Source organism: Mustelus asterias, chromosome 12, assembly GCF_964213995.1.
Source record: "Mustelus asterias chromosome 12, sMusAst1.hap1.1, whole genome shotgun sequence".
Taxonomy (NCBI): domain Eukaryota; kingdom Metazoa; phylum Chordata; class Chondrichthyes; order Carcharhiniformes; family Triakidae; genus Mustelus; species Mustelus asterias.
Genome location: NC_135812.1, coordinates 77,198,821 through 77,223,082, shown reverse-complemented (window position 1 = coordinate 77,223,082; position 24,262 = coordinate 77,198,821). Strand labels below are relative to the sequence as shown.

General features: G+C 41.6%; 1 protein-coding gene across 1 annotated transcript; it reads right to left on the bottom strand.

Annotated features, from left to right (window-relative positions):
• Positions 1-826: 826 nt before the first annotated feature.
• On the bottom strand, positions 827-24,174 carry eme1 (essential meiotic structure-specific endonuclease 1). The gene is made up of 9 exons (XM_078225467.1): positions 24,047-24,174; positions 16,567-17,487; positions 15,161-15,300; positions 12,812-12,901; positions 10,445-10,566; positions 9,420-9,537; positions 7,001-7,116; positions 4,587-4,776; positions 827-3,512 (listed from the first exon to the last, which is right to left on the bottom strand). The coding sequence occupies exons 2-9, from the start codon at positions 17,483-17,485 to the stop codon at positions 3,345-3,347; spliced, it is 1,863 nt and encodes a 620-aa protein (XP_078081593.1). The 5' UTR covers positions 17,486-17,487; positions 24,047-24,174; the 3' UTR covers positions 827-3,344.
• Between the last annotated feature and the right edge of the window lie 88 nt (positions 24,175-24,262).

The following is a 24,262-nucleotide window of genomic DNA, read 5'->3' as shown; positions in this document are numbered from 1 at the left end:
CATCTGCCACTTATCTGTTCACTCCACCGACAGGTCTCTGTTCTTCTGATATTCTACACTGTTCACAGTTTACACTGTTCCAAGTTTTCTGTCATCGGCAGACTTTGAAATTCTCCCCTGCACACCAAGATCTAGATCATTAATGTATCAGAAAAAGCAAGGGTTCCAATAGCAACCCTTTGGGACCACCATTATAAACCTTTCTCCGGCCCAAACAATATCCATTTAACATTACTCTCTGCTTCCTATTGTTCAGCCAATTATGTATCCATGTTGCTACTGTACCTCTTACTCCTTTCATCCCATGAGCTAAACTTTTCTCACAAGTCTGTTGTGTGGCACTATATCAAATGCCTTTTGAAAGTCCTTGTACACCACATCAGAAGCATTACCTCATCGGCCCTTTCTGTTACCTCCTCAAAAAACTCTAGCAACTTAGCTAAACATGATTTCCCCTTTAGAAATCTATGCTGGCTCTTCCAAATCAACCCACATTTTTCAATGTGTCCATTAATTCTATCCCAAATAATTGTTTCTGTAAGCTTATCCATCGCTGATGTTAAACTGACTGGACTGTAATTGCTGGGGTTATCCTTACAATCTTTTTTGACCAAGGGCATAACATTTGCAATTCTCCAGTCCTCTGGCACCTCCGAGTCTAGAGAAGACTGGAAGACTATGGCCAGTGCCCCAGCAATTTCTATTCTCACTTCTTTCAATATCCTTGGATGCATCTTAGCTGGTCCCTGTGCCTTATCAACTTTAATGTGGAGATGCTGGCGTTGGACTGGGGTGGGCACAGTAAGAAGTCTCACAACACCAGGTTAAAGTTCAGCAGGTTTATTTGGTATCACGAGCTTTCGGAGCGCTGCTCCTTCATTAAGTGAGTGGAGAGTTGGGTTCACAAACAGGGCATATATAGACACAGACTCAATTGCAAGACAATTACAGCAAAGAATCACTGAAACAATTATATGATGACATCAACAAGTTCCATCCGACCATCAGATTCACCATGGACTACTCCAGAATCGGTTGCATTCTTAGACACATACATCTCCATCAAGGACGGTCACCTCAGCACTTCACTGTACCGCAAGCCCACAAATAACCTCACGATGCTCCACTTCTCCAGCTTCCACCCTAAACATGTTAAAGAAGCCATCCCCTACGGACAAGCCCTCCATATACAGAGGATCTGTGCAGGTGAGAAGGAACGCAACAGGCACCTACGGACGCTGAAAGATGCCCTCAAAAGAACAGGATATGGCGCTCGACTCAACGATCGACAGTTCTGACGTGAAAAACCGCACTGACCTCCTCAGAAGACAAACATGGGACAGACCGACAGAGTACCCTTCATTGTCCAGTACTTCCTGGAGCAAAGAAGCTACGACATCTTCATTCCAGATTTTTATTGAATTAAAATTTCACCACCTGCTGTGGTGGGATTTGAACCCGGGTCCCAGAGTATTATCCTGGGTCTCGGGATTACTGTCCAGTGATAATACCACCTTGCCATCACCCATGTGGGCCATATACAAGATGTACTGCAAATTTGCCAAAGTTTTTTCAACTCGAACTTCCAAACCTGCAAACTCTATCACCTAGAAGGACAAAGGCTGCAGGTGATTGTGAAAACCACAATCACAAAACCCCCAGAGTGACAAAGCATGCTGCTTTAGAATTATATCACCATTCCACTAATTGTCACTGGGTCAAAATCCTTGGTCTCCTTCCCGATCAGCATTGGGGTGTACCTAGAATGGTTCAAGAAGGCAGCTCAGCGCCACTTTCATAAGGGCAATCAGGGACCGACATCCACTTTGGGAATGTTTGAAGAAACACTGGATCTAATCCATGCTGCACTTGATAGAAAGAATGGGAAAATATGTGGTGTGTAAAGTGAGGGAGGGATATGGATGCAATTGAATAATGAGACATCACATGTGTAGGGTGAGAGCCAGAACTGATTTGAGATTTTGGACAAGAGATACAGGAAATCAAGGAAGAATTTTTTTAATGCAGCAAGTGGCAATGACCTGGGACTCTGCTTCCACCAGCGTCATGGGCAGTGAGACAATCAATTATATCAAAAGGAAATTGGATGTGCACTTGAGAGAAAAAACTTGCAGGGCTACAGGCATAGAACAGGGGAATGTGACTGACTTGGCTGCTGTAGACAGTAGTATGGCCTTGATGGCTGAATGGCCTCTGTGCTGTAATATCTATATGACTCTAAGATTCTATGAAATGATCATGAAATTTATTGCAAAAAATGATCAAAAGCTTTAGCACCAACACATTTACACTTAACCATTATCTTTAAAAAATATATATCCTTTTATCCTGAATGTGATGAAGATGTATACAGATTTTCTTTTTCCATTTTTTCTCCCCTCTTTCCTTGAAAACTCTGATTCTTGCTGGTTCAGGTTATAATTGTCCCAGCAAATCACCTATAAAAACATTCTTTATAATTGGATACTGACAATTAAAAGAATAACCAACAGCCGAGATGTGAAGGCATCAAAGCCAAGTCTCAACCTGTCCTCACCCAACATCTACAGAAGAGTCAATGGACTGCAATCAAGGACTGGAACCCTGAGCAACTGTTTCCTCAGCTCAAGGACTCCAATGTGCCAAATGTTGTCTTGGCTGAGATTAATTCACCTAACACAGACTGAAGCAGGGACCCTTGTGGTTTGTATGATTCAGTACCACACAAGGCAGCATCTTTGCCCAGCAGGCCATAGGGAAACAAGCCAGCTTTCAAACAGTCTCAAAGTGATACACCAATTGAGCACTATGACAGAGTGCAGAAATGTGTGTAGACCCACTGATCTTTTCAATGTCTCTGGAGGGAGGTCACTGTCACTCACGCCTCTCCCACTGCCTGGCAGTTTCGGTGAGGAAGAAATGCATCACCTCCATTAACCAAAGAACAAGTGACATAAAGAAGAAAGAAAAGAGCAAGTCTCATTTTCACTTAGCAGCCAGCACACCTGCATTATGAAAGTAGGAGGTAAATGTCCTATACACATTTGTGAATGAGAACCAAACCCACCAACAAAAATTAACCATAGTGGAACTGTATATCAGCTACTATTAGTGTATTAATAGTACTACTGCTATGGTGGTAACTTAAGCTGTGCTAATTGGTTTATATGTCCTCCTATTGTAAAGCTACAAACCGCTTCTCATGACAATTGTTCTGCCACTAGCCGACTTAGTAATGCTCAGTCATTATAAAGAGAAATACTGATGCTCTATGGAAAGGAATCAAAAAGCTATACGATTCCAGATGCTTCTGCCAAAGATCCTGAGGAGTTGGCGCTACTCTGTTATTCCAGAAAAAATTCAGCATCTGTAGAAGTCATCAGAAAATAGACCCGTTTTGACAGCTCTGGTCCAATCCTTCGTGTTGTTGAGATTGCTCCTTCGCCACGTCGGACAGAGATGTCAGCAAGCAGATTCTCCTTCTCTCGTTCAGAACTGCACATTTGATATGCCTAATCAGAAAAAAAAAGACAACTGACCGTCTAGCTAATATATTTATTATATCAATAATTCACTTATGAACAACATATACAAGAATCAACTTCAGTAATATTGTTGCCTCAGCTGAATTTTACAGGAAAATATATAAATATTACTAAAGAGAGGACACTGACTTGTATATACAGTACATGGTCCCTTTAATCGCCTTTATGTAACACCTTAAACTATTTCACAGAATAATTAACAGTAATATGGACTTCTGACACCACACACTTGAATTGTGAAAAACCACCCAGCAGCACAAATATACATTCAATCCATCCAAACCTGGTTGGTATCTGGAGTGAACATTTAAAGTTGTATGATGTTGGGGTTCATATTGGTGGGTATGGGTCTGTCACTGCATAAACTGGGGTATAGCACTGGTGGGTACAAGTCTGAAAGTGTTCATGTCTGGAACCCACCATTCTTATTTACCAAGTTTTGTGCGTTTACATTCATGCATTATAAACTTAATTTAGTCTGCATTGCATTTTCTCTTACTCTGACCCCATCTACGACCTATTTCTTACTCTAGTGTTGTCTGTCTCTCCTTTGGTGCACCTTGTTTCTCTTTTCTGATGCTACCTCTTCATTCCCATCCCTACTAGGTTAGGTTAAACTCTCTCCAACAGCCCTAGCAACTGCCCTAAATGGGCACTGATCCAGGCTTTGAGGTGCAACCTGTCTAATTGTATAGATCCCACCTCCCCCTGAAGCCGTATCAATGTCCCATGAATTTAAAGCCCTCTCTCCTGCCATGCATTCATCAGCTTTGTCGAAACATTAACTGTCTCTCTCTCCACAGATGCTGCCAGGCATGCTGAGTTTTCTCAGCACTTTCTATTTTTATTTCAGATCTCAAGCATCTGCAGCATTTGCTTTTACATTATTGCCTCAGTAGATCTTTGGGGAACACCTACCTTTCACATTCGCTAGAATCCATACTGTTTATTCTCACTTCCCATCTCCTATCTTCCAACCAATTACCATTAACTTTAACAAAAATACTGTTTCGCTGAAAGAGTAATCGGGGTAATTTGTACCTGAGCAAGTAACCATGGTGATTGATAGGCAGACACTATGGCATTTGCCATTTCAGAGCTAACTCTGTTTAATTGCTGGATCTGTTTCTTCCAAATGCTCAGGAGACCTTTCCCTGAACGATCTACCTTTGCCCCTCTGGACCTGTCACTCTCCAAATAGACCGAGAGTCCTTTGTTCTCCCGTGCTCTCCTGGCAATAAAGAGCAAATATTTAATCAACACCCTTTGGTACCAACTTATTTATAAATTCAAGCATGAATATACCAACTGAAAGAGTCATTTCTTCTCCCTATCAATTTGCAAAACAAACTGTTCTTTCAACAAAATTATTTTTAGATTATGGCATGCAGAGATAATGCTTGAAATACACAGTTGGTTGTCAGCATATAGTCTTTTATTGCTGTCCAAATGCTCAATCAAACAGTTGCTGTTTCTCCAGTATTGTCATCTCAAATCTACTTCAGTTTAAAAAGAAAGGTTTGGATTTATATAGCACCTTTCAGAGCCTCATAATATCTCAGCCACTGAATTTCTTTTAAAATACAAATATTTTTCTAATGTAAGACTTTACTGATCTGGAAGTTAAGTAAATGCTGTCACAATACACGAGTAGAACCAATAAGCAATATAGCCTTTATAAAAGCAATCACACTTGGCAATCTTGACTAACAACCATTGGGATTCTTACAAAGCAGGATGATTCAGTTAAATGTCATGTGCGAAAATCACTCAAACCAGCTTAAAATGGTCACTGAATTACATTGACATCAGAGAGATGGTGTGGTTTGGGCAGGGATTGGAAGTGTTTTTAGGTACCAGTTATGCCACTCGCAGGTCTTACAATGCACTGAATTCTTTATTCAACTGTACATGTTTCAAAGGAGGAATGAAGACCATACTGACAATGGTCAATGATCTTCCGGCCAATCAGCAATGCTGGGTGCATTGCCTCTGCCTTTCACATTGATGATGCTACCCATTTCTTCTGGGATCTCCCAATCCTGGCTGAAGCAGAAATGATGTGGAGATGCCGGCGTTCCCCCTGATCTTGCAGAATCTCACTAGCTGTTCTGTCTGGAGACAATACACATCTCTTTAACCTGTGTTGAATGCTCCCTCCACCCACATTGTCTGTACCTTTAAGACCTGGCTGGCTGTAGAGATTCGCATTCTAATTAGTATTCTGTAACTTGATTTCTGTGTCTGTGCACTGTTTGAGAGCAGTGCTCCGAAAGCTTATGGTATTTGCTACCAAATAAACCTGTTGGACTTTAACCTGGTGTTGTGAGACTTCTTACTGAAGCAGAAATGGGCAGCGCAGGCACTCGAGAGCAAGTCCAGCGAGAGCTAGGGAAGGAGAAGACACACTCCTTTTATGACAGTAGCTGCTATATTCAGGTAAATTTTTTATAAGTTCCAGTCCTTGGGCAGGTGTGAGATAGGAGTGGGTGGCATAGTTGACTGGTCAGAAGAAATAATCAGGTCAGGTTGGAGGTGGGCAGTTGGGGATAGACATTCAGCTAAGTCCCTTATATCTGGCCCAAACATCCAACCTAAGCTCAGGTTTGATGACAATTATGCAGGGTCCTAGGCAGCAGGGAATAAATCCATCGGAAGGTAAATTGCACATATGTCTTACATTAGGATTTTGCAGAGTCCTAACTAGTCCCAACATACGTTTGTTCCATCTCCAACAATCCAGAGACCAATATCTTTGGTAGTCAGTTACCTATGAAGTTCCCCATGGTTAACTATGTGGGAGGAGTACCATTTTGTGTGTGTGTATGTGTGTACAATAGTAACTCAGACTTTAGACGTGTTTTCAATCCTTCTAACCGTCCCTGGGTAACTACTGGTATCACCCAGTCAGAATCATCAGAAGTTTGTAATTTAAACAATTGTTGATGGTTTCCTATGCAAAGCAATTGCTCAGGGGAAGTTTGCACTTCTGGCCAATTACCATGCAAACCTTATTTGGGAACCCCCAAAGGGCATTTCCAAACACATCTTTGGGGAGATTGGAAGTTATGGTCCAATAAATCATTTGTGGCATTCAATATATAAAAAGCTCATTAGATAGTCTGATTATGGGATACTGTTCCAAGCATGAAGGAAATCCTTAGCTATCACATTCTTCATAAACACTGGCAAACTATTCTACCATAAGGACATCATAATCACATCCGTTCACCCCACATCCTCATTCTGCTTCGGGAAGGAGCCCACAATCTCACCATTGTGTACTTTTTACTTCGCACTCCAGCCACCTTGCAGTTGTTTGGAGAGGGGCTTAGTATTTAAGTGAGGGACGGTTTTGTGCTGTCTGCTCACACCTAATGGGAATTGGATTAATGCTGACCAATTCATTTAAAAGAAAGTTGCTCGTTGAAGTTCTGCTCAAGCTCAGCACCTACTTGAATGGGGCCTCAGCCACAGCTTTGGTGAACATGCTGATATAATCTGCAAACTCCTTCCACTCCTCCAATAATTGAAGCTGTGTTCCAACGGACAGTTGCATGTGTACTAGAGCCTGAGGCAAGAAGGAAAAACAAATAACTAAGACTCTACACAACAATAATTTTAAATCAAACTAAATGATGTACAATGGAATTGCTTTTAAACACATTATTTTTCCTCTCCTGAAGGATTTTTATTTCCAGATAAAAATTCCAAAGGTTTCAGGTAACTTGTCTGGACTGGTAGGCTATTGATTGTTGCAAAACTAATGACAGAGACCAATACTCTGCTGACCCAACTAAAGATCATAAGATATAGGAGCATTAGTATTAGACCATTAGGCCCATCGAGTCCGCTCCGCCATTTGATCATGGCTGATATGCTCCTCATCCTCATTTTCCTGCCTTCTCCCCATAACCCTTCAACCCATTACCAACTAAACATTTGTCTAACTCCTCCTTAAATTTACTCACTGTCCCAGCATCCACCGCACTTTGAGGCAGCGAATTCCACAGATTCACAACCCTTTGGGAGAAATAGTTTCTCCTCAACTCTGTTTTAAATTTGCTACCCCTTATCCTAAGACTATGACCTCTCGTCCTAGAATGCCCCACAAGAGGAAGCATCTGCTCCACGTCTACTTTATCCACGTCTACCTTTTATCATTTGTATACCTCAACTTGATCTTCCCTCATTCTTCTAAATTCCAGAGAGTATAAGCCTAAACTGTTCAATCTCTCTTCTTAGGCCAAACCCCTCATCTCTGGAATCAATCTAGTGAACCTCCTCTGAACTGCTTCCAATGCCACCACATCTTTCCTCAAATAAGGAGACCAAAACTGTGCACAATACTCCAGGTGCAGCCTCACCAATGCCTTGTACAGCTGCAACAAGACTTCCTTACTTTTATATTCTATTCCTTTAACTATAAATGCCAACATTCCATTTGCTTTCTTTATTATCTGCTGTACCTGCATGCTAATTTTCTGTGACTCATGAACGAGGACACCCAGATCCCTCTGCACCGGAGAACCCCAAAGTCTCTTCCCATTTAGATAATAAGTTGCCGTCCCACTTTTCCGACCAAAATGCATGACCTCACACTTATCCACATTAAACTCCATCTGCCACATTTTGACCCACTCTCCTAACCATATCCATTGTAAGTTTCTTATTTCATCATTGCAACTTACTGTCCTGCCTATTTTTGTGTCATCTGCAAATTTGGCTATAGAGCCTTCTATCTCTGTATCCAAGCCATTAATATAGATTGTAAATAGCTGGGGCCCAAGGACCGAACCTTGTGACACCCCACTAGTTACATTTTGCCATCCAGAAAAAAAACATTTATCCCGACTCTCTGTCCATCAGTCAGTCACCTATCCAAGCTAATCAATTACCCCAATCCCATGTGATCTAACCTTGTGAATTAACCTTTGGTACGGCACCTTATCAAACACCTTTCGGAAGTCCATATGTACTACTGAAATATATGTGTACTGTCCAAAGTGGTCACTGGAAAGAAATCCAATGGTCTAACTGTTTTTTTTAAAACTGCTGTTCCTTGATCTCTAGTGAGCTAGCTAATCTCAGCAAGCAGGGATACTACAAATGGTATCAGCATTGCTAGGCTAGAGTCAGTGAAACGAATAATCTGTCCTCTCACTATCCCTACTCATGTCTGTGTGGAGTTTGCACATTCTCCTCGTGTCTGCGTGGGTTTCCTCCGGGTGCTCCGGTTTCCTCCCACAGTCCAAAGATGTGCAGGTTAGGTTGATTGGCCAGGTTAAAAATTGCCCCTTAGAGTCCTGAGATGCGTAGGTTAGAGGGATTAGCGGGTAAAATATGTGGGGGTAGGGCCTGGGTGGGATTGTGGTCGGTGCAGACTCGATGGGCCGAATGGCCTCCTTCTGCACTGTAGGGATTCTATGATTCTATGAAATGTGCCTGTGAGGCCAGCAATAACCTACATTATACAACAGATTTAACATAAAGCATCTCAAGGACAGAACCAGACTCAGCAAAGGTGTACTCCGTGGTCAAATACTTCCATGCCAAACTTCCCATCACTAGTAAGGTGCTGAAGGGAAATAAATATCAAAATAAAACTGGAAGATCACAGGAAAACATAAGACACCAGAAACATAAAGCAGCTTAGGTAGTATCTGTGTAGAGATGAAGAGCACATACCTAGTGCTAACTCCCCTATGCTCCTCACAGATGCTGCCTGGCCTACGATTGTTTGCTGAATTTACAGTTTCAGTCTTTTAACAGCCAGTTTTTTGCTTCCTAACAATATAGTTTTGTGTAACCTCTACTGAGTTCCGCCTGTGAAATCAAAGTTGCACCGTGTCTCTGAAGCCAGTGAAAACTCACTAATTCTACATCCGCTCGTGATATCAGAGGCACATGCTGATTATAGCCTTTTGCCTTTCTTTGCTTTGCTTGTTCTTCACTGCACTTTGTCTGCTGTGACCTGTGCTTCTTCTGTGGCCTGCAGAAACAAACCAAAAAATGACATTAATTTTTACTTTCCATTTCTCCTGCTCCAGCTAAAGTCTATATCTCATCCAATTCCAGTAATTATCAGCAAATTATTTGATCTTCAATGATGTCACAACTAAATTATTTGATCTTCAATGATGTCACAACTAAATCCTGTAGTATAAGACCAAGCATCAAGACATGTATAATTCCCAGCAGAGGTAACTGAATAGTGATCAGTAGTTTTGCTCCTTTCTAGCCCAGCGATGCTGAGACCAACAGTCAGGTCACAGTTGCTGGCTCAGCTGAAATCAACCAAAATCTAGTGTGTGTGTTACAAAATAGTTGGTCTAAGTGAACTCCTAGGCACAGAACCATACTATATATTTAAACACAGGGGAGTGCAGGTCATTTTCTTGGCTTGCCTTCCTTTTTCTAATACAATTGTTACTGGATTACAACACAGTGCATTTTACTCATAATATACATGGTAACAAACGTGTGGGTTCCTGGGGTCGTGAACAGCTCTGGGATTGATTCCAGCTACTGGCCGTGCCTCGAGTGCACACTCCCACAGTATTTGATGGGTTTTGGTATTACAACAGTTCCTGTGCTGCAGTGCAGAGAAGCTCGCATGGACTGCTTTTGAAGTTAGCCACTGATAGTGGGCCAGTAAGAAGTACCTGATTTCATGGAATTAACTTCAGAGTGGGCAGCACTTTCTTAAAAACTGGGTTACTTTTTAATCATACTTCAATCCGCACTAGCCACAATAACTGTGGATCTACTCTTCACAAACACAACCATTCCCCTCAGTTTGAGCAGATGGCACTGAGCTGCAGAACACTATGGCTGCTTTAGGGCAGTAAAATAAACATTAAGACAACACTTCAAAAAAGATTCACTGCAGTGCTCACCTGAAGTATTTTTCCAACCCCACAACAACGAAACATGGAACTCTCCGAGCACTTTTCTGGAGAATATCAAGAGCAAAACCTTGTAATGTCATCTGGTTTTCAGTCGCAGCCCCTTGCAATTCCTGGGTGAGAAATTATAGGGAAGTGTGTGTGCTTAATTAAAGTTAAAATCAGGATTGTTATCAAATGGGTGCTTAATTGTATTCAGGTGGTGGTACTCATTGGGGACTTACATGTGCACATACTTATATCTACATACACATTTTTATATAATAGTATAGGAGCACGTACGAAGTGCAGCTGGTAGTCAGAGGTGTATGATATACAAGATGTGCCTCTGTAGACAAAAGGTCAAGAAGAAGATAACGCACCTTTCGTGGTCACAGAACATTCCAAAGCACTGTACAAACAATGAAGTACCTTTGGAGTGTGATGTAGAGGGCTAGAATAGGCTAATAAAACACATAACCATAGGTTTAGGAACATTAACATGATACTGACTTAAGAGTGATGATCTTGGGACTATGGGAACACTGACAAGGCTGCTGCTAAAGAATACATCACCATATGATTAACAAGTACTTTTCATTTAAAAACATGTATTTTGAATTTATGAAATGAATGAAGTTTAATTTAGGATTTTGTTAAGCTTCAGTCAATAACAAAATACAGCAGGGCTTGGTGGGAGAGGTATAGACAGTGCCTGCATTCCAAGGGACAATGGTTTCACTGAAAGCAGTTATGTAATCAGCAGTGGTCGGGAACAAGATGGCTATTCATCTATTTTATGAATAGAGCTATGCAACTCCAAGCAAATAACGTTCATAATTAGTAACAAATGAAATCCTCCTATTAGATCAAGATGTGTATTGTTATTGACTGGAATTAATGACAGGATGATTATTGACTGATTTGTATTAATGTTTATTGGATTATGCCTACCGGGAAGGTGGGAGAAATGATTTTGTAACCAATAATTGTCCTTGCGAGGGCATTGTATAGCAGAATGATATCGGGCAGCCCACATCCTCTATCTGGAGTGCTGGGCTTTTTTATATCACTCTCCCATTCGATCGTTTGATTAAATAAAATAACGTCTTAAAATCAGTACACTGTGTTTCACGAGCCTTTGCATTAGTTTGAGCAATACACAGCCTCAAGAGAAGGACTTCACAACACAGACCAGGCAACAGAGTGTACTCGCTATTGTAATATCAGAAATGTAACAGCCAATTTTTGCGCACAACACTCCCACAAACTACAATGTGATGATGACCAAATAATATGTTTTGTACTGCAAATCAATGGATAAATATTAGCCGGAGATATATTCCTTGTTATTGTCAAATTGCACTGTAGGATCTTTTGTGTCCATTTCAGAGGGAAGTTGGGATTTTGGTTAAACACCTTATCCAAATTGTACAAAGACTAGATTCCAGTGTTCTATCCTTTACCACCAGGCTATTCGATTCCCAACAGGAAGCACTAATCATGTTGTTTCTTTATAAGGAATTCTAGGAACTTTAATCGTGTTTTATGGCACGTATTCTAGCTGAAAGCAGAATCTAACAGCATTGCCTATAATGTACAACAGGGTTACTATTTCCTCCCTTCAAGTTCCACTTCTATTACATTAGACTGTGGGATTTCTATAGTGTTTGGAAAATTCAATAATTCTTTTTGTTTTTCTGGCCTCAGTGAATCAAAGAGAACAAATACAGAGGAGGACGAAAACTTAAACATCTTGTTGCTGCAAGACATCAATGTGACCTTGTCTGTTAGGAGGCTTCTTTCTTCAATGACACAGGCGAACGTAATGCTTTTACCAGTACAGGCCAGCTGCTGACATGCCACCCAACTGGCCACTCTTCAGACATGAGCCTAACCAGAAAGTGCCAATGGGCTGTTCAACCACACAGGGTTTCACAGTATAACCCAATCTTCACTTGATGCTCTTTATCAGGAACCACTGTTTATTGATCGGGAGTGAGTACCAGAGCTGATATTTTATTTCTCCCCTGAGGTTCTAACTGAAATCAGTGAGAGCAGGAATCAAACTCAAGATCTTGTATTCTCACTGGGCCATCTGGAAAGTTTCTGCCAGCCTTGTTAGCCAGAAATCGCAGATGAAACTGTGGAAAAAGACAAAACCTAACCTGCGCTATTTTAAATAAAGCAAACAATTGATTTCTGGGGCTTCTGTTTAAAACAGAAATTATTAAAAAACTGATTCTAAATGTTAAAAAGTGAATTCTAGAAAACCATCAGCTATCTAACTGTGGAAAGTAACGAGTGCCTGACTTTGACCATTCTAGATGTCAGAGGGCTGAAACACAAGAAAATTGATACATTATTGTGTAATGTTACCTGTTTGTAGTTGTGAACCATAGAAACAAACTCCTCCAGTGGAATATAGATCAGAACGTGAAGCTCATCCACCCAGTCAGTCTTTTCATTCTGTTAAGATAATTTCCAGGACATATTTTATCAAAGTGTAAAAACAAGTTACAAAATGGAATAGTCTGGCTGTTGTGTTGAACCAGCCTGTATGACCATTGCACAGGCTGTAAGTACATCTCAAATGTTCAACTGAGATTTTTATTCTTCATTATTGAGAAACCAAAGTAAAGTGTTGAAGCCAAAGGGCAAGACATCAGCAAGGTTCAGATGCAAAAAAAAAGCAAGGTAAAGCACAAACTTATCGAGGTTTTAAAAGCTTGAAGATTATAAGAGGTGAAAATAGAGCAGCAAATAACCCTCCAGATCTCATATTCCGAAAATTGGAGTTACATCAATAGAAAAAGTTGTATGGAGAAGAGAGGAGCCCAAATGGGAGTGAGGGTAGGACAGGAACAGAAAAGCTCATTGACAGGAAGCAATCCCAGGTCACTGAATATCCATGTGGGTCTTGGTAGCATTTGAGAGCAGTGGTGGTGGCCACTAGACTGGGAGATCCAACAAGGTTGGACACTTGTTTTTTTTCAGATGGTGATATTTCTGCAAGACAAACATGAACACACAGGATTTTGAGCCAGCGTAAAAGGGAATGCTGAAAGACAGATTGCACATTAACTGAAAGAACAGAGGTCAAGGATACCTTAAATTGGGACCTTTCCAAAAAGGGCCTGATGATGATTGGGATCCCTGAGGTGTGTGCTGGGCTCCACCTTCTGTTTATGTCACTTTGGAAATTGCAGTTCTACAGTTTACAAATGCTACAATATTGCGCAACAGTCAGGGTCTTAAGCAAAGAAAATTGAATAACCCAACATCTGGAGATATTGAAGAACAGGATCTACAGGGAAAGTAGACCCAATACACTTGAAAGTATTTAAATGTGAAGTTACATACATCTAGATAATATTCAGTTCGCAGTGCAGAACTTGGGAGTATTATTGAAAAAAAGATACATGTTGGTGAAGCTTTTCATCTTGTACTCATCAGGACTTTTTATTAGGAGTACCAGTAGTAAAAGGGAACAACAATTTATACTGCATGAGAAAAGAGTGCTAATTGGTTGGCAAGTGGCATTGCCATGGAGAATGAACCACAGAATGGCTATTGTCCAAGCTTTTGTTTAGTTGAAAAAGTGCAATGAATAGATGTACTCCTTTTGTCTGCAAAGGACTGGGTCGTGTGTGAGTATTATGTAGCTTCCAATGTGCCTAAGAGAGCCACACTGTTAGCCCAACAAATCATTTTAAAATGGTTTTCAGTGCAATTCTTCAGCACAATCAGAATTGTTTAGCGAGTGTTGTCCAATCACGAAATCACATCTAATGTTGGACATCATGTTTTGAGTTTTACAAGTAGCGGCTGGTTGGGTATCTCCTGTACTTTGCCTGTTATGAACAGCCAAAGGGACGTGCTGTTTGATATGGTCCGCCAGTCTTTGGGACACATGGTCTACATATCTGGCATCTCATCGGCACTGAAATTCATATACCACATTACTTAGTTGTGAGACAGGATGCTGCCATCAAGCCAAAAAGAATTCTACCTATTATAAGGAAAGATTTCTTCATTCAGAGGGTGGTGAACCTTTTGAATTCTCTACCCCAGAATGCTGTGGAAGTTCAATCATTGAGCATGTTCAAGACAGCAATCCATAGATTGCTGGATACTTATGACATCAAGAGATATGGGGTTAGTAAGAAAAAATGGCTTAGAGGTGGATGATCAGCCATAGTCTGTGTGTTTGGCTTGATGGGCCAAATGGCCCATTCCTGCTCCCATTTCCTATGTCGTTAAGGCAGTACTTAAACCAAGAGAATGAAGAGTAAACTACCAAAGGATCAGAGACACATGAGCAAAAGTTTCCTTTCGAGTTGTGTTTTGGGTGTGCCTCCACGGGTTCTGACTGTTTCTCATTCACTGTTCAACTGGACATAAGTTACAACTGATCTGCAATGTGATTGTAAAACTGCGCCATCATAACTGAATCTGATTCTGTCTAATTCCCATATTCCACATGCCATTGGATACCATAGTTAGCAGCAGAAATCAAGCTGAACGGTTCTCCTCACACCATTACATGTGGGCAATTGCAGCATCCCCACATCTTGATCGATGTAGGACTTCATGGACAGCAGACAAAATTTTCAGTGTGATATTTTACAATTTTTAACAGGAACTTTTAACTCCACTACATTAGAGTGTAAATAATGCGTTACCACAACTTTTCCAATCCTGTTAAGACATATGAATATCACATACCATCTGCTGCCCTACAACGCAAGCCTGTCTTCTCCTCCAGGTCACACTGTGGGGAATAGTCTGATTTTCTATCACACAGCTAACTTCCATGGTCTGTAGAGTACTGAGCAGTTGTCCACCTCCTTCTACCTGAAGCAGCCCTGTGCAGTGAAACAGATAAAACATCATGTTCACATGTGCCACAGCAAGAGTCAGATTTTATCAAGATTTTGGGAAAATATCATACTGAGTATTGCACTCCCATCTGTGACCACTAAGATCATTTCAAAAATGTTAAATTTAAATTAAAAGGAGGCTTCTCCTAAATCACTTTTGGAGCAGTGTGAGACTGTTGTTATGCAGAAGTAGGCAAATGGTCCTCAATTCCATGTCTCAAATGATGGACAGCAAGACAATGCAGCACTGCCATTAGCGAGTCATAGATGGGATTTAAATCTTTTAAATTTAAATCCCAGAGGCAGGTGTGGTACCAACTAGGTCAGAGGGGTAGATTGGAAGAAAAACCAAATAAAAATGCGTCCGTGTCTAACTCTGGATTCTGGAATAGTCTTCAGGGACTTAGTAGTATCTATATTGGATCCACTGTTCATGACGATTAGCAACACCACATGCAAAGCATTAAATGTAACAATTTATATTTATATAGCAATACCCCAAAGCACATAAACATCACTGAGGATGAGATAAAATTCACCTGGAGCAGCAGTTAGAATTTGGGGCAGGGATTGAAGGAGCACTTGTAGATGGACATTTTTGAAGGTCAGCAGAGATTAAAATAAGTTGCGAGGGTTAGAAAAAGAATGTCATATGCAGAGAGCTGATGATTTTATGGCTCTGCCACCAGTAGTGAAACCGGAGAGGAGGTGAAGGGAAAATATTGAACTGTGCAGCCAACTCACAATGAGAAGCTGAGCTGAGGTGGAAACATGGATACAAGGTTAGCAAAATAATCAGACAACAGTAGATAAGGAGGAACTGTTCTTGATGGCAGAAAGATCGAGAACCAGATGACACCAATTTAAAGGTGGCTGGCAAAAGAAGCAATGGTATCATGAGAAAAAACTTACTTTTGTAATGAGGATCTGGAATGCACTACCTGAAAATGTGGAGGAGGCAGATTCTATTGTGATTTTCAAAAGGGAATTGGCCTATAGAAAAGAAAACTTGCTCGGATACAAAGAAAAGGTGGGGAGTGGTAGGAGTTGAATTGCTCTTGCAGAACTGGTACAGAAACAATGGGCTGAATGAGCTTCTGCACTACAACCAACCTATCATCAAGTACTTAAAAATGTACTTGAGCTGTTATTAAACAGCATAGGCTTTGTAACAAAGGCTAATTTAAGCCCTGTTTTAACAACTATCAATGCTTTCTCATGAGATCCAAACTATTTTTTTTAAACACTCACCTGGATCAATGGAGACCAGCATGTGTTTGATGCATTCTCCCGGTCTCAACATCTTCTCAATGTCAGCTAACTCCTTCTTCATGGCTTTTTCCGCTTCCCGTTGCTGACGAACTTTTTCCTTCTCTGCTCGCTGATGCTCTCGTTCCTGACATTTTCTCAGTGCCGCCTGTTGAGTCTTTTCGACTTCTGCTACATTCCGTTTAACTTTTTTCTGTGGGTGGGATGAATCTGATGCCACTTTCCTGGAGGGTGGCACATTCCTAACACACAGTTGAGCTGAATTTAAATCAGGCTCATGCGATTTTGTTGGCTGCAACATGAGTACTTCATCTCCATCATCTGAGTCTGAAATGTCCCATGTAGAGCGTGAAGGCAAAGCTCTTTGGCTAATGAACGTAGGTTCTGTGGCTTGGCTCTCACTGAGCATAGCATCAGTCTTCTTCATTTCAGGGTCAACTTGATTAAGTTGAGGGTTATTGGGAATTGAAGTCCCAAAGACAGAGTTATGTCTGGAATTTTCTTGACTAAATTTAGAAAGAGAGTGGTCAGGCTTCTCAACATTTTGATTCCCAGTTAGCTTTGCCCTCAGTCTATCGGATAAAGGAATGATTAAATCATCATCACCATCACTCTCACTACTCACAACTGTTACTATTTCCTTAGGTAAGCATTTAACAGAGTGGCTGCGAATCCGCTGAGAACGTCTCGTTTTGGCCAACGGAGCGTCATGGCGTTCAGAGTCTGAACCCTCTACGACAACTGAATCAGACTGTCCTGGAGACCTGTGTTTGAAATCCACTGTGCCATCACAGACTTTGCTTCGAAGGCCAGTAAAGCCGAAAACGGGCAGCTCAAATGAATCGTTATTTATGTCTGTGTCACCAGACTCGTCTTCCATCGTCACACCACAAGTGATCATACCTCAAATAGAAACAAATATGAAAGTAAAATAAATATTGGATTCTTTTTGGTACATTTCATTCTGCTCAAGTGAAAAATGATTGTGTGGAGGAAACAAATACATCCCACTATAAGTACACAGTATCTAGCACTTCCAGGTCAAAAACAGCATAAGTTAGAGGGACAGTCACACACTATTCCAACCCAACAACAAGGAAGGTCATGGCGTTGTGGTATTGTCAGTGGACTAGAATCCAGACATCCAGGGTAATGCTCTGGGTACCCGGGTTCAAATCCCATTATGACAGATAGCGAAATTTGAAACCATTAAAAAAAAATCTGGAATCAAAAGTCTAATGATGACCATTGTCGATTGTCATAAAAAGCCCATCTGGTTCACTAATGTCTTTCAGAGAAGGAAATCTGCGTCCTTACCTGATCTGGCCTACATATTACTCCAGACCCACAGCAATGTGGTTGACTCTCAAATACCCTCTGAAATGGAGGGCAATTAGGGACGAGCAATAAATGCTGGGCCCAGCCAGCAACACACACATCCCATAAAAATTAATAAATAAAACTTACTTCAGCCTTACTAGACTCATTTCCTCAACACTCTCTGCTTGCATTCTGAATTAACTAAACAGAGGAATTTGTAGTTAGTCCAGCTAACACACATAATGGTCAAAGATGAAAAGATCCATCACCATGAAAAAAGCTTTGCAGAGAACATCATAAATTGTACAAACGAACAATCACAAATTTGGTTTGAGAGAGGGGGAATGGCCTTGATATTTATAATCAATACTCTTTGCAATGCCACAGAGAGCCCAGTTAGGGTGTTCTAACCAATGGTTATATTTTAAACTATATCCTTTAATGAAATGTAAAATGGAGTAATTTGAAGTATGTTGTAGGGTTGAAGAGGAGCTATGTGGGACCTCTTACTAGTTCTGCCCAGAGACAAACCATTTTGACTTTATACTAGTTCCAACAAAAGCTGAGCTCACGTGACCTAATTGCCATCAGGACAGGAGCCTCGGTCGAAACCTACTCAACAAGCTGCTAGTTTTAACATCTGGCCACAAAGGAAGGGACAGTTGACCTTATCCTTTCCAAATTGACAAACTCTCAGTGGCAGTCAAGTCAAGAGTTTTGGGGAGAAAGACCCACAACCAGTGCTGCTATGGTAAGCAGAAGAAAAGAACTGGCTTGAAGAAACCACCAACTGGAGGGCCAATGAGAAGGGATGTCATGTCCAAGGAAACGAGGATTGCAAAGAGTTAATCATAGAAATCATAGAAACCCTACAGTGCAGAAAGAGGCCATTTGGCCCATCGAGTCTGCACCGACCACAATTCCACCCAGGCCCTACTCCCCCATCCCTACATATTTACCCGCCAATCCCTCCAAACTGGCATGGACACAACAAGCTGACTGGCGTCCTGTGCTGTAACCATTCCACAATTCTTGTTGCTTCATGTGCTATAAGTTACATATTTCAATGCTATTTGTTACATTGAGCAAAATATACATTTAGTTACTTGTGATATTCCAATTCACCTGAATTTTTTCTGAATGAATATTTGACTCATTTGTTTATAGTTTATTTTAACTCTTATCAGGAAGAAAATACAACTGAAAGATCAATGGTTAAAAAAATGTTCACTTCATTCCAATACAGCAAACAGAAATGATTTCACTGAGAAGTCAGTAACGTCACGAGAGGAGTCAGAAAACTGAGCAGCAAAGAGACTCCTCATACAGTCTCATTATTTCTAAGGGCATCAAAATGGGTATCTTAGGACATTAAGGGGCAATTTTTAGCATGGCCAATCAACCTAACCCGCACATCTTTGGACTGTGGGAGGAAACCGGAGCACCCGGAGGAAACCCACGCAGACACGAGGAGAATGTGCAAACTCCACACAGACAGTGACCCAAGCCGGGAATCGAACCCAGGACCCTGGAGCTGTGAAGCAGCCATGCTAACCACTGTGCTACCATGCCGCCCGTTAAAGACCACAGAATCACCAGAGAGTACCAAGTAATGGGAACTTCATTTAGTTATCCTATAGGGTTGAGCGAAGGGAAAAGACACTGGAAGATTCACCCTGGTGATGCAAGAAGAGATCCTGTTCGAGCGAAGAGCTTTGGACGCAGAGAGTTCAGTGTAATGTATAAATGCAACATGGAGTTTGCGATTGTGTTAAGAAGTTACTAGTGAATTCCTTTTCTGTAGTTTAGTGTATTAGCTGCCGACTAAGGAATGTTTAGTCCATTTTGATTTTTGTGTGTTTGCTACAGTAAAAATCTTAAAATGAGAAATGTCACTGTGTGATCCCTGATGTCAGTCACTAGGAAAATTCACATCTCATTTTAAAATGTCTCTATGGACATTGTAACAAGGGCAGTAATTCATTCTAGTGGAGCTTGCAGGAGAACCAGTTCTGTAACTATCCACTAATCCTGCCTTGGGTTTGGACAGAAACAGCAACAATCCTGCATTTAGTAGTTTATAAAATCAAATTTTTAAAAAACTGTGTCCCTTATTGCAGGGCACTTCCAAGGAGAGCCAAGCAAGGAAACAATAATCATATAATGCTAAACCCACGTGTAAAAATTGGGAGCTTGTAGGAAGGTGCAAATCCATTTTGATGCCCTTAGAAATAATGAGACTGTATGAGGAGTCTCTTTGCTGCTCAGTTTTCTGACTCCTCTCGTGACGTTACTGACTTCTCAGTGAAATCATTTCTGTTTGCTGTATTGGAATGAAGTGAACATTTTTTTAACCATTGATCTTTCAGTTGTATTTTCTTCCTGATAAGAGTTAAAATAAACTATAAACAAATGAGTCAAATATTCATTCAGAAAAATTTCAGGTGAATTGGAATATCACAAGTAACTAAATGTATATTTTGCTCAATGTTACAAATAGCATTGAAATATGTAACTTATAGCACATGAAGCAACAAGAATTGTGGAATGGTTACAGCACAGGACGCCAGTCAGCTTGTTGTGTCCATGCCAGCTCTCTGCAAGAGCAACTCAGCAAATGTCACTGTCCCGGCCTTTCCCCGTAAAATGTGCTACAATCCCTGTAAAAACAGAGAACTTTTGAATTCCCAGTGACCAACTTAAAATAATCTGTGACAAGATTTCAAATTTTAAGACTTTTACTATTACAAACTAACTAAAAGCAACACCCACCAAACACTACTTGTTAAGCAACTGTTACGCTAAACTACAAAGATATCCCAGTTTTAACTGTTTAACTCAACCGAAAACCCCAGGCCAGTTTTACTTCACTGTTCACTCTCCAAAGAATTGCAGTCTTTACAGGAACCACACCAACATCAATCCCAGCTTTCAATGGGTTCGCTTCTCCACATTTTGCTAAATCATAACATTGAATGACCTTCAAAAAGCATTTCTCTCAAGTTTCTTAGTTTTCAGAAAACTCCAAAACCAAATATCAGCAATAAGGCCCACTCCAGTGATTCTTTCCTGTACCCTAGGAGGAATCATCCAGATTCCTTAGATTGCCTTGGGATGTGTTTCTTTGGCTAAAGACCATCCTTTTTCCTGCATTTCTGATGGGTAGCTCTTGGCCAACATGCAGTCTTATTCTCTCTCCTCGCTGCACAGCCTTTGACTCTGAGACATTTCTCTCCTTTTGAGTCCAAAAGCTTAGGAGACTAAAATTCTACCCAGAGACCCCATGGCTGCTCTTGCCTTTATTTTCAAGTGTGAATATTTTGCACTTTGCTCCTAGTAGGTGTCAATATCAGCCCCCATTGTTCTCATAGTAACAAAACCACCCAGACTACTTATCAGGCAGAATTTGGAACAGATCATTTGACTCCAAAGATGTGCAAGTTAGGTTGATTGGCTATGCTAAGTTGTCCCTTAGTGTCAGGGAGATTAGCAGGGCAATTACGTGGGGTTACAAAGATAGGGCCTGGGTGGGATTGATGTTGGCGCAGGTTCAATGGGCCGAATGGCCTCCTTCTGCACTGTAAGGATTCTATGATCTATGACTCTCTTCACTACCCCATTTCACTATGTTAAATGTGCCCAAGAAATGCAAGCACAGTATGTGCACATGGAATCTTTTTACATTAATATACAGGGTGTGGGCGTTACTGGCTGGGTCAGCGTTCATTGCCCATCCCTTCTATATGAAAGCAATCGTGGGTTTGGAAGGTGCTGTCTGATAAGCCTTGGCGAGTTCCTACAGTGCATCTTGAAGATGATACACACTGCTGCCACTGTTTGTTGGTGGAGTGAATGTTACTTGCCACTTTTCCACCCAAGCCTGATACTTTCAAGGTCTTTCTGCATTTGGACATGGACTGCTTCAGTACCTGCAGACTCATGAACGTTGGTAATGAACATTCAACAGTGCACATCCCCACTTTTGATCTTATGATGGAAAAAAGGTCATTGATGGAGCAGCTAAAGATGGTTGGGCCTAGGACACTACCCTGAGGAACTCTTGCAGTGATGTTCTGGAACTGAAATGATTGACCTCCAACCACAAAACCATCTTCCTTTGTGCCAGGTATAACTCCAAGCCGCCCCAGATACCCACTGACTCCAGTTTTGCTAGGGCTCCTTGATGCCACACGCTGTCAAATGTGGCTGTGATGTTAAGGCCAGTCACTCTCACCCTCATCTCTGAAATTCAACTTTTTTGTCTACATTTGAACCAAGGCTGTAATGTGGTCAGACGGTGAGTGACCTTGGCAGAACACAAACTGAACAGCAGTGAGCAGGTTATTGCTAAGCAAGTACCACTAAATAATGCTTCCATCACTTTATTGATGACTGATATAGGCTGATGTGGCAGTAATTGGCCAGTATGGATTTGCCTGCTTTTGTGTACAAGACATACCAGAGCAATTTTTCACATTGCTGTGTAGATGCCAGTGTCGCAGCCATTCTGTAACAGCTTGGTTAAGGATGTGGCAAGTTCTAGAACACAAATCTTCAGTACTATGGCCGGAACATTGTCAGAGCCCATAGTCTTTATAGTATCCAGTGCCTTCAGCCATTTCTTGATATCACGTGGAGTGAACTAAATTGGCTGATGAATGGCATCTCTGGTGCTCTGGACCTCGAAAGGAGGCTAAGATGGATCATCCACTTGGCCCTTCTGACTGAAGACTGTTGCCAATGCTTTAGCCTTATCTTTTACACTGATGTGCTGGGTTCCTCCTTCATTGGAAATGGGGATATTTATGAAGCCTTCTCCTCGAGTGAGTTGTATAATTACCAGCATTCATGTTTGGATGTGGCAGGACTGCAAAGCTTACATCTAACCCACTGGTTGTGAAATCACTCACTCTTGTCTATTGTATGCTGCTTATGCTGTTTGGTAGGCGAGTAGTCCTGGTTTGTAGTTTCACCAGGTTGACACCTCATTTTTAGGTATGCCTGATGTTGAATCTGGAATGCCCTCCTGCACACTTCATTGAACTAGGGTTAATCCCTGGCTTGGTTGTAATGACAGATTGGAGGATATGCAGGCCATGCCATTAGATAGTGGTTGAGTATAATTCTGTTGCTGACAGCCCACAACACCTCATGGATGCCCAGTCTTGATCTGTCAAAGTCTACCCCATTTAGCACGGTGGTAGTGCCACATAAACAATGAAGAGTATCCTCAATGTGAAGACAGGACTTTTGCTCCGCAAGGACAATACAGTTGTCACTCCTACTAATACTGTCATGGGCAGATGCATCTGCAGCAGGGAGATCAGTGAGGATGAGGTCAAGAATGTTTATCAGTTCCCTCACAACCTTCAGCAGACCCAGTCAAATAGCTATGTCCTTTAGGACTTGGCCAGCTTGGACTGTGGTGGTTACTAAACCTTTCTTGGATGATGGACATTGAAGCCCCCAACCCAGAGTACATTTAGCATCCTCAGTACTTCCTCCATGTGGCATCCAACATGAAGGATTACTTCAGCCAAAGGGGGGGGGGGGGGATGACAGCTTTGGGTAATCAGCAGTAGGTTCCCTTGTGCATGTTTAACCAGATGGCATGAGATTTAATGGAGTCCAGAGTCCATGTTGAGGAATCACAGGGCAATTCCCTCCCGACTGTAACACAACATCGGCTGTGTATATCCTGCCAATGGGACAGGACATACCAAGGGACGGTGATGGTGGTGTCTGGGACATGATCTGTTGTGGGTCTGAAGTCACGTGTACACCAGTCCAGGTAACAACCAAAGATTTCCTTCCCATTAGAGAACCTGATGGGTTTCTACAGCAATCATTTCGTGGTCATCATTAGACATTTTAATACCAGATTTTTATTGATTTTCCTCTTGCCAAGGTGGAATTCCCAACCCATGTCCCAGAGCATTACCCTGAATCTCTGGATTACTAGCATTGACACTAGCACTACACCACCACTTCCCCCTATGCACAGATATATATAATTTTGCATAAGTGTATACATGCATGATCGAATATAAGCAAAATGCATTTTTACAAACAATATATCGAGAGGAAGTGTGTGTTGGATGATACTGGGGTACCAAGGACATTAACTAAAGGCTGATCCTACCTCAACCGTCATCACAGTATCAGCCAAAAACCTGATTCAGCAACTCCTGAGTGGACCGAGTGAACGGCTGGCAGAGAAAATGGGGGAGGAGGTCCACCGGCTGGGTGAGTGAGTTGGGGGGGCAAGAGGGTCAGTGAGCTGGGAGGAAGGGGGGGGGGGGGGGGGAGGTGAAGAAGGTCAGTGAGCTGGGGGGAGGGGGTGGTCAGTGATCTCGGG

What these genes read in the sequence shown, in the direction of transcription:
- eme1 (XM_078225467.1), bottom strand. Translation starts at nt 17,485, where the DNA reads ATGATCACTTGTGGTGTGACGATGGAAGACGAGTCTGGTGACACAGAC. An exon ending in TGGTTCACAACTACAAACAG is followed by an intron (nt 10,567 to 12,811) that starts GTAACATTACAC and finishes TTTCTCACCCAG; the next exon opens with GAATTGCAAGGGGCTGCGAC. An exon ending in CACGAGCGGATGTAGAATTA is followed by an intron (nt 7,117 to 9,419) that starts GTGAGTTTTCAC and finishes TTCTTGCCTCAG; the next exon opens with GCTCTAGTACACATGCAACT.